Source organism: Thunnus albacares, chromosome 11 (genome assembly GCF_914725855.1).
Source record: "Thunnus albacares chromosome 11, fThuAlb1.1, whole genome shotgun sequence".
In the NCBI taxonomy this organism is placed as follows: domain Eukaryota; kingdom Metazoa; phylum Chordata; class Actinopteri; order Scombriformes; family Scombridae; genus Thunnus; species Thunnus albacares.
The window spans coordinates 11,657,107-11,668,205 of NC_058116.1; the positions used below are offsets into that span (position 1 = coordinate 11,657,107).

An 11,099-nucleotide genomic window follows, 5' to 3' on the forward strand; every position below is an offset into this window, starting at 1 on the left:
AGAGTCCAGGTCTGAACACATTTACGTGTCAATATTGAGTCAAAGTCATAGCGACACCTACTGACAACAGGAAGTCACCCTTACGTGACAAACGTCATCTGATTTACATGAAAATTACATGGTGTAGTCTACACATGATAAACAGCAACATGACATATAATTAGTGGGTGTTCTCTAGTGTATAGTGGACACAGGAAGTGGTAGTTACCTCCTACATACAATGTCCAATATTCATGAAAATGTATATCCATGTCAGTTGCCCTCTTGTAAATGTATAGCTGTATCAGGTTGCTCTGCAATAAAAGCAGTTCGACTACGGAGTGATTCACCTATGGCACACCCCAACATGCGCGAAGGAGCGAAGGCCCAATCATTGCTGCTTTAATTTGTTTTTTTTTCCTATGATTAATTTTTCAATTCAAATGTCACTTTTTGTGTTACAATAAACTCAATTAAAGAACTGTAAAAAACTGTACTAACCCTGTTTTTATCTACGTGTATATCACCCCTGATTGATCTTTTATCTTTTATCATTTTTTGACAAGATTTGTCCAAAAAATTGTTGGTTTGAACCCAGTTTTTTTTTTTTGTTTTTTGGAGGATTTTTATCAGAATGATATAAAAAGTTACATTACATTCTAGTATATAAAAGTAGTAATGACTTTATCTAAAGTGTAAACAAGGTGTTTAGAAGATATTGACTGCTGTAGCCCATAACCCATAAGCCTGGTCATAACACACTGAATGCAAAATGAAAAAAAATTATCTTTTCCTATAGGGTACATACGTGCATTGTCAGAGTAGTGGCAGCATTATAAACACACAGTGCCGTTTGACATTTCATGCATGCCAGCCAACCGAATACGATAGTATTTTTCCTTATCAACTTTGAAAAGGCAGTCACCAGAGAAGATAACAATACCATCTTAGGTTCAGTAGGCCAAGACAGTTTATTGGCATCATAAAACCATAAACATTATCTATCAATGCATCTTTTTGGTTAACATAGCTATATGGAATTTTAGACCTTCCTTATGTGGCCGTTAAAAGGTTTGATGTCAAGAACATTTGTTCATTGTGACTGGATGAACAAAGTTCATTAACTCATTAAACTCATTAAATATTCATGACTTGACTTTGCCATAGGAAAGAATGTTTGCATGTGCCACTGAGCAACTATCACAAGAATGAACAGGGCTCCGCCTCCAATGCTGTATCCAGTTGTCTTAATACATCCATGGGCTCACCATGGCTATCCCCTGCGGTGAGGCTGTGGCAGAAATGCATTTTACCACAAGTTTGCTGGGTACAGTGCAGCTAAAGAGGACCGACCTGGGCTGATGAAAAAACCCCATTATAGACTGAGTCACCAAACCCCCAATTTAACTTGCATTGCCTACAGTAGTTTATCGGTTTTAACATTTTCATAATATATTATATTATAGTATATAACATCAGTATTAAGTTTAAAATAGGCTCATTCTCAATCACTCAGAACGAAGAAAGCCAACAGGTACTATCCACTTAAAATAAACAATGAATACAATTAAATGCATTAATGTGTCAAAAGTATACTATGCAGGATTCGTCAGTTAGTGTATGTAAACACAACATTCAAAGTTGGCTCCTCCCCCCGGGCTCAATGACATCAGAGCGCGTGCGCGAGAGAGGAGCAGTGGTCGAGCGTGAATGAAGAGAGGGTGTGGTGCTACTGCGAACAAAGCAGTAAATCAGATCAATAAAACATTATTTTCTGTTTGTTTCACAGTGGTTATGTTCTAAAGCATAAATAAACATGCCTACACCTCCGCACAACCCTGCGGGAAGGTGCTGCCAATTTTTTGAGAATGCAGCTGAAGCACACGCCTCATCCTGTCCGCTGTGGCCTCTCTGCTTTGCGCACATGTGTGTGTAGCTCAGCCCAGCCCTCAGTCAAACAGACACACAGACAGAGAGCAGAGGAGAGAGACGGAGACAGTGATGTAACCTAGTCACTACATTTTTTTAGAGTCCCGACCTCACACCCTGCACACTGTTTTTGGCTGGGGGATACACACCCACTGCCCAAAGGCTGATGCCAAGAAACACCCAAACACAGCAAAATAATAAGAAAACTAGAAACACTGCCTTGTGGGTGTATGCCTCAGCCAACCAGTCAAGTTGCAGTTTACATCCATGTCTGTCTAGACTCATCATATTTGTAGTAAAGACTTTGAAGGAATTTAATAAAAGGGATTAAGTGTATTTTCTTGTATGACATTTTGACATTTGTGTGAAACTTTGTCATAATTAGCGTATGAATTCTTGATTTATGGCCAAAAACATGTTTTGTAAGGTCACAGTGACCGCTGACCATCAAATTCTAATCAATTCATCCTTGAGTCAAAGTGAACGTTTGTGCCAGATGTAATGTCCATGAAGCCGTTAGCTGAGTAGTTTTGTTGGTTGGTTCAGATTCAGTCATCTCTGTGTTGAGATGATTGAATCATCACTGAGTCATCTCTCTCGTTTTGATATATCTGAAAATGTAAATTAAAACGTAATTCATGTACATTTTGCCGATTTTTTAATGCGCTGAAACATTATTAAAAACACGCAATAGATGAGCAATGATATGATAAATCTTGCCACACCCCCGGCCCCATCCTCACGGGTTTCTTGGTCTATTCCCTAAACATATCTATTGCATGTCTGTCCATCCTGACAGAGGGATCCCTCCTCTGTTGCTCTTCCTGAGGTTTCTTCCATTTTTTCCTCATTCAAGAGTCCAAGGACAGAGGATGTTTTATTACTGTACAGATTGTAAAGCCCCCGGAGGAAAATTTGTGATTTGTCATATTGGGTTATACTGATAAAATTGACTTGAAATACTAGCTGCAGCAGACATACAGCAGAACCCTGTAAAAGACCTGTTTACAGACTTATGAAAGAAAGGGTTAAGGTGGGTTTAAAAAAAAAGAAGGAAAAAAAGCTGTGCAACTCACTTCATCAATTCTCTGCTCAATCTTCATCTCTCCATGTTCTTGTATTGATCTATGAAGAGAGAAAGACAAAGACAAGGAGAGGAAGGATGAGATGATGAGTCATAATCACAAGGGCAGAGAAAATAGCTCTTCACTTGAGGAACGCTTTTAGGTAGCAACACATACCCAACCACCTCCACCCATCAACTAGGAGCGGGCTTAAGGATAAAATCCTCTATCATGGTGGATATGTCATTTCATATTGCAGTAACAATATATGTATCATGATATGAATGATTCTCTGTTTATTGATAAATTAAACAGTAATATAAAAAAGTCATGTACAATCTGCCATAAAGCAGTCCTGCTCATTGGTTTGCAACACTGCTATTAATGTCCTCAAACAGCCAAAGCTATGAAAAGGGATAGCAACCATGGTAAGAGAGCCTTAACGCTTGACAACGCTTGTCTGATGTTATTACCTTACGCCAAATCAGCACAATGATTGTATGAATTCACACAGTATTTCAAAGCAAAGAGTAAAGATAGAGCCGTGCTCTTAGACACAGAACACATAAAAGTAATTAGTTCAATTATATCAATACATAAGATTAATTTATTCACATTTCTGGTTTTGACATGGCATGTTTACCTCTCACACTTGGGGAAAGAAATTACATTTGTTTTTACAACATCTTTAACCTTAAAGAAATAAAGTAAGTGCAGCTGTAATCTTTGAATTGCATTCACTAATTTTTCAACTTGTTGATTTTTTCACCATCTCAACACACAACTCAACATCACAACTCAACTGAGACAGATGCTGTGCTATGCAATGTATACTGTATACATGTATGTAACAGACCAATTACAGTCCAGTCAGCCGCTGATAGCTTGCACTTATCAGAGTAGCAGATCTTTCATATTTTATGAGGACAATCTGAATCAATTTCAGGAAGATCCTTCATGGTGGGCAGAGTGAACCATTTTTCATGAGGTGAGCTGAGCACTACATGCTCTTGTTGGGACTGGTTAATCAAACGGGTAAAACTAATCCACATCAAGAGGCAAAATGGCTCATGTCCATTAAGATAACCTCATCAGACTTTCCACTCCTCCACTCCATTTCCAGAAAATGTGACTTCTTCGTGGCGAGCCCTCTGAATTCTGAAAACCTTTTCTATTATTATACAGTTTGAAGAGTTTGATTGTCAAAAGAATCTATTTATCCTGGCCTCATTTTATAGTGTTGCAACAAAATTTGTTTTTGTCAGTCCACAGAAAATCCAGTAATTCTGTCCACTTGAAATAGAGGAACACTGGGAAAACAATCTGACAGAGCTATGAAGAGGGTCGGAGTGGTGGGGTGGGTTGTCAGGGTTCAGAAAGCATTTAAAGGGGGCATGTTTAAGCTCAAAAATGGGTGTTTAGTTGCTCTTTAAGGATAATATTACATTGTTTGATGAGCCTGATGTTGGTGAAGGTAAAATGATTTTTCACAGAATATCCTGGTCTATTACAGAACAGAGCATTCGGCAAAATGTTGTCCAGAACAATGGGTTTAGTTTCCATGAATGAATGAAAATTAATTTTAATATTTAATTTAAATTAATTTTAAGATGACAGTAGGCAAGCATGCAATTAGGTAACAGAGAAATTTAATATCATACCTCATGTTTGTGTATGTTCCCCAGACAGCTGGAAGAGAGAAAGAGAAGACTTATCACAAAAATGGTAGCATCATGAATATTAAGTACATATATAGTGTCACATGCAACAATGTCACATTTTCTTGAGAAGGTGAAATGAAGAAAAGAATCCCCAGCTGTTTTCTTCTCTACCCTTGGCTTCTACAACTGAACTGTTTGACAGGTGGATTGTAAATCATTGGGCAGAAATCTTTCACCTCTTCAGATTTTCATACTCTCATACTATGAGAAATCTGACTATTGGATGGATTAGTATGAAAATCCAGCCACGTAACAATGGGGCTAGAACAGTGACATTTAAATTTTGGCATTGAAAATAAAATTTGGCATTTAGAACAAAACCTGAACTGAAAAAGGAAACATTGGCGTTGGAAGACTTGTATTGGAAATAGTTGAATTGACACTGAAACAAGTTCCATTGAAAAATAAAACACAGGTTTTAAAAAATTACCATCTTATTACCTTGTTTTGATATTTTTTGCATTATGATGTGTTTTTCAATGTCAATCTTCAGATTTTTTCCTCATGTCTGTATTTTTTCAGTAACAGTTTTTTTTGTTTTTTTTTACACTGTCTGTTTTCGGTGTCACTGGTTTTCAGTTTCAACTTTCTGTCAGCATTCTGGTGTAAAGTGGAGGGCCCTTGCTGGGACTGCATTACCCAGTATGCCTTGCAGTCCGACAATACCCTAGGGCAATGGCGGAGATTTTGAGCTAGACTGATGTAATTTTCGCTCTAGGACTGTTGATATGTCACTTTAAGTTTTAATATTTTTTTCAGGCGAGAAAGTAACCATGTAGATTCCCAATATGTGGTCAGTTTATCCAAATAACGCCTGTTTGTAAATCTGCTGTGACGTTTCGGAGCCACTGGCTGGGTGAGACCAGCCGGTCATCTCGCAGCAGCAGCCTAACTCCTGCGTCATCATCCCGGGGAGAAAATGATCCAATGAACTGATATGTGCTCTTTGGTAGTTTACTGCTGGCTCTAATGTCTCTATAGCACTTTGATAGATGATATAATTCCTTTTGAAAGATAAATGTTAGTCTCACAGATGAAATCTACCAATTGTAGCTGCCACATTAGTTTGTCTGAATGTAAAGTGAAGCTTCATGTTTTTACTGGTCAGAACAACAGTGCTATGTATGTACAGATGTCCCCACATTTCAATACATATAAAAGGTATTAAAACGAACAGATCAGTTTACATTAAATTTCGTTTTATTTTCTGTACATATGGAGCCCCAGAGGCGGTGCTGTTGTTCTGTCCAGTAAAAACATGAAGCTTCACTTTACATTCAGACAGTAGATCAGTATATCGGATCATGTTCTCTCCAGGATGATGACGCAGGACTCAGGCTGCTGCTGTGAGATGACCGGCTGGTCTCACCCGCCCAGCAGCTCCTCACATCTGCAAAAAGGCAGCAGATTTACAAACAGGCACTATTTGGATAAACTGACCAGATAATAGAAAATCTACATGGTTACTTTCTCGCCTGAAAAAATATTAAAATTTAATAAAGCGACATAGTAACAGTCCTAGAGCGAAAATTACAACAGTCTGGCTCAAAATTTCCACCATAGCCCTTGGTTATTATCGGACTGCAAGGCATACTGGGTAACGAAGGCCCAGCAAGGGCATTCCTCTCTACGCCAAAAACTGCATAGCATAAAAAAACTGTCACTGAAAAAAGACAAAAAATATCAATATGGTAATAATATTGTAATTTTTTTAATGCCCGTGTTTTATTTTTCAGCGGATCTTTTTCAGAGCCAATACAACTTTTTCCAATACAAGTATTCGAACGCCAATGTTTCTTTTTTCAGTTCAGGTTTTGTTTTCAATGGCAATTTTATTTTCGATGCCAAAAGTTAACTGTTACTGTTCTAACCCAATACATAACAGCCTTTCTCTCAGATCCAGCCATTTGTATGTCCTCTAACCTTCAGAGTGAGTTTATTTTATTGAATCTTCACACTAACCATGAGATCAGGAAAGACTTTTAAAATCACTGGAACATTCTGTCTCAGTGTAGATCATTAGTCTCACCTACAGTATATTTCAGTCTTTGGCCTCAAACCAGCCTTTTAAATCAATAATATTTCTCCACAACCCTCTTTAATCTTTCACAATTTTGCCTCATAAAACAGGAGTTCAGCACGGAAAAAAAGCACAAACAGTGCTAGGGGCAGCGGTGGAAGAAATTAATTACATTTACTCTTGTTACTGTAACAAAGTCATTTTGTACTTGTACTATCTTGAGCATTTTTAAAAATCAGTAATTTTACCTTTACATGAATATATTTTATGTGTTTTACTTTGGTACATTTCAAGTCAACATCATTACAGATTAAGAACAAAAGTCACATGAAAAAGTCATGATATGCTGTGTGAAAATGGATCAAGAAGAGGAAGAAGCTGGTGGTGTGTCTGCGGTTGCACAAGGGCAGGGCTCGATGTCCAGCGAGGTGCCACTCAGCACTCAGTGAGATACGTGTTTTAATGTAAATGTTCAGTGGTGATGTGTCAGGGGATGTGAGGGATCAGTCTGGACCGAACAGTCTGTCAACAGTACAAAAAATGCACAACAACAAAGCACTAAACTATGAATGACGCCATTATGAGTTATGGTCAATGTTAACATTATTGTACCTCAGCATAAATTAAAAAAAAAAAAAAAAAAAAAAAGAGAACAAAAAGTTGTGTGCACGTACATTAACCACCCAGTGAGCTCACTGAATAACCCAAATTGAACACATCCACAGTGTTGCCTGACTAATAGGTGCAAGATGGGTCTGGCTAACATGCAGATGATGGATGTTGCAGCGATGACTAATACATGGGACTGTGGAAATGTCTGCTCTGAATTTGAGGACAGCAACATCGGTTCAGGCCTTTAAGCAACTGTTAAAAGCTCACCTTTTTAGCCTAGCTTTTATTTCAAATCTGTAGTTACTATGATGCCATTATTGCTATTATCATTGCTGGCTGTAGAGCTGCAATGTTAAGTCAATTGACAGAAAATTCATCTGTAACCATTTACTATCTACAGATTCTCAAATGAGAGGATGTAAAGCACAATTTCAAATCACACATGACATTAAACTGAATATCTTTGGATTTTGGACTGTTGATCAGGCAAAACAAGACATTTGAAGACATCACCAAGGGGTCTAAGACATTATAACTGGCATTTTATGACATTTTACAGACCAAACCATTACTGGAAGATCAATCAATGATGACAGTTAGGGCTGCACCTAACGATTATTTTCATTATCAATTGATCTGTTGATTATTTTCTCAATTAATCGATTAGTTTTTTGGTCTATAACATGTCAGACAATGGTGAAAAATGCAGATCACTGTTTCCCAGAGCCCAAGGTGATGCCTCAGATGTCTTGTTTTGTTCCAACTAAAAGTTCACATCCCAAAGATATTCAGTTTAGTGTCATAAAGGACTAAAGAAACCAGAAAATATTCACATTTTAGAAGCTGGAATCAGAGAATGTGGACATTGTTTTCTTAAAAAATGACTCAAAATGATTATTGACTATCAAAATAGTTGGCAATTAATTTAATAGTTGGCAATCAATTGATTAAATCGACTTATCATTGCAGCTCCAATGAAAATAATTGTTTGTCACAGCCCTATGTCACCTCATATACACCTTTATACCACCGAATTAAACTGTAGATAAAGATAGAAACTGTGTGTCAGCTAAAGAGCTTGCAGCACGGGTTATTTTTGTAACCACCACCAACAACCGAAACAGGATAAATACAGTGGCTTCTCATCGAGAGCCACGCAAATTAAATTTTATATGGGTCTGATATTGGCGTGAAGGTCTTAAACAGAGGACCTGTTAGCCACGGTGAAGCCGGCCTAGCTTGGGTCCGTGGGATAGCTGCAGGGGAAAGGAGGGAAGACTGGAAAGGAAATGTGACCAAAACAGCACAGAAATAAAAGAGATGTGGAGAAAAGTGAGGGAGAAAGACAAAGACAGTGATTCGGCATGTCTGTGACAGCAGGGGAGAGAGAGGCATCCTGTGTATGTGAGAGAGAGAGCCAAATGTAATATTATCCCCACTGGACAGACAATTTAAATAATATTGCGTTGCAGTATGCAGCACTATCCTTCTATTTTTAGATTTGACGCAATCAGTTAATGTTTCTTTCTCTCACAGTTTCAAAGCTTGTCAGGGTTAGAAAACTCAGAGCTCAGTCTTGTAAACCCCTTCCTGTTCAGCTAGATGTCGACTAGCAGCGCAAACAACAGAAATTCTGAGGTTCAGGAACTAAGTTTTAAGATGTTTACACAGAAAAGCAAGATCAAAATTAACTATAAGTGTAAAATGATTGAGACGGCATTTTGTTAGGAAGTGGCCATGGTATAAGCAGGATATTATCCCTTATTACTGTTTTATTTATTTTTTGTTTTGTTTTTATTATTTCCCTTCTTTCCTCTTTTTAAATATATTCTAATAATTTAACTTGGTTTATATTGCCTGCTCTTCTCTTTGAAGATTTTTGAAACACTGCATTTTGTGTACGAAAAGTTACTATATAAGTCAAATTTACCAAGATTAAACTTTGACCAAGATTTCAGACAACTCATGACTTTGCAGGCAAAAGGGTTTGGAAAACGCTTGCACCCAGTGAAAAACTTGTGAAAACGGTCTGCCCACAATAGACAAAGAGTAAAAGAGATGGAGACCAAAGTGCACCAGTGAGAGAAGCTAAGTGACAGAGAGTGAATGTGGGGTTTGATAGGTGTGTATCACAGCGAGGGCGATCTCATTTGTATTTCAGTAACGGAAGATATCAAGACAGCTATTATTTTTTTCCTGATGATCCATTATTTTCTCATCTTATATTGTGATTATGTTTGTATCCTGGCGCACATAAATGGTGTATGTAATGAAGTCTGACTTTAAATTGGTTTTGATTTCAAAAGATCTAGGCTCTGTATCCGGACAAAGATTATACTATATAAAAGTATATTTCTTATGTTCAGCAGAGTGGGTCATGTGGGTATCACCTGACAGCAGCATGTGAATGTGCACCTGAATTTGGAGCAACATCAGCACAATTTTTTATAATAGAGTAACATTAACAAAATTCACTTTACAGCCTGCCCACAACAGAGGATACCTCTAGTGATTTTCTGATGGTACACATTGAACGCAAGTGGATTATTATGAATGATTCTTGAGATTATATCATAAAAAATTAAAAAGTTAAAACAACTCTTTAGTCATTTCCATCAGTAGATGTAAATAAATTCCATTTACCACATAATCACATGGAACTGTGTCTCCCAAATGCAATAAAGAGAGAAAGTACATCTCAATAGGTTTCTTTTGAGCTACAAAATCCAGTTCAAAAACCATCCTGTAATCTAATATATTTTTACTGTATGTTGAGCCTGGCTGCTTCATAGTGGCTCTTCCAGAGGAACTAATGACATAAGTTAGGTTTGTCAAATTATGTCCAACCAGTCTGCAAAGTCTTGCTGGGCACATTATGGGGGCTTGGCCACCAAACAGTGGCTTATGTTTTTTTGTTTTTTTTTTCAGTTTTAAACTACTGACATGAGTTTACAGTTTGGGTACCATGTTTGAAAATAAACAGCCACAATAATGATGCCAGTTTAACATATGAGATACATTCAGGTAACACAAGTTTAGTTTACTTACAGGCAATGTAGGCGATCAAAGCGAGGGCAAAAAGTAGCTTCATCATTCTTCTGTTTAATCCTGATATCAGCCAGATGACCCGCTTCATCATCCGCTCAATGCAACAGGACCAGGAAACCAACACGTTCAGGTGCAGCTATAGCATTTTGAGTCACCGTTGTTCACTTCCTCGGTGGAACTGGTGCTTCCAGATGTCTTGAAATGTTCAGGCCGACTGTCAATGACTTGGTGTCCCAAATTCATATAAAATGTGCTACACGGGACAGGCCAGCTAGCTGCTCCTGCTACGTCAACACCAATCAGGAGCAGTTTACGTGGCTAGCAGCGTACACACAGGTAGCCAACAGTTACCAGGAGTGTCCACATTTACAACTACATATGAACTTGTTTATCAGCGCCATTTGTTCCCAGACTACGTTAACAGTCGCATATGCTGTAACACACGTAGACGGATATCTGAAAGGTACATTTACAAACGTTTCAGTCACAAATAACACAGTGAAGCCAAACAGTTAGCCGTTAGCGCCACATTTAGCTACTAAACTGACAGCGTATTTTTGTTTTCTTTCATAACTGCCGCTAAAAAAAATCCTAACAGACGCAAATCCCGCCTCGCAATTATATACAGGTTAGTACCGACAAAATAAAACAGCTGTTCATTTTAACAGTGTACAAATGCACACACAGTTTGTCCCTCTCAGCTGGGCCGATGAATAGCAGATGAGC

At 37.9% G+C, this 11,099-nt stretch overlaps 1 protein-coding gene across 1 annotated transcript in view; it reads right to left on the bottom strand.

Annotated features, from left to right (window-relative positions):
* The window catches only part of uxs1 (UDP-glucuronate decarboxylase 1), a 53,075-nt gene extending 41,976 nt beyond the window's left edge, over positions 1 to 11,099 (bottom strand). Inside the window, exons 1-3 of the mRNA XM_044365549.1 lie at positions 10,374 to 11,099; positions 4,634 to 4,661; positions 2,985 to 3,033 (exon numbers count right to left, since the gene is read on the bottom strand). Of these exons, the coding sequence (XP_044221484.1) occupies positions 2,985 to 3,033; positions 4,634 to 4,661; positions 10,374 to 10,464 (168 nt within the window). The 5' untranslated portion in view covers positions 10,465 to 11,099. The remainder of the gene's footprint in view (positions 1 to 2,984; positions 3,034 to 4,633; positions 4,662 to 10,373) is intronic.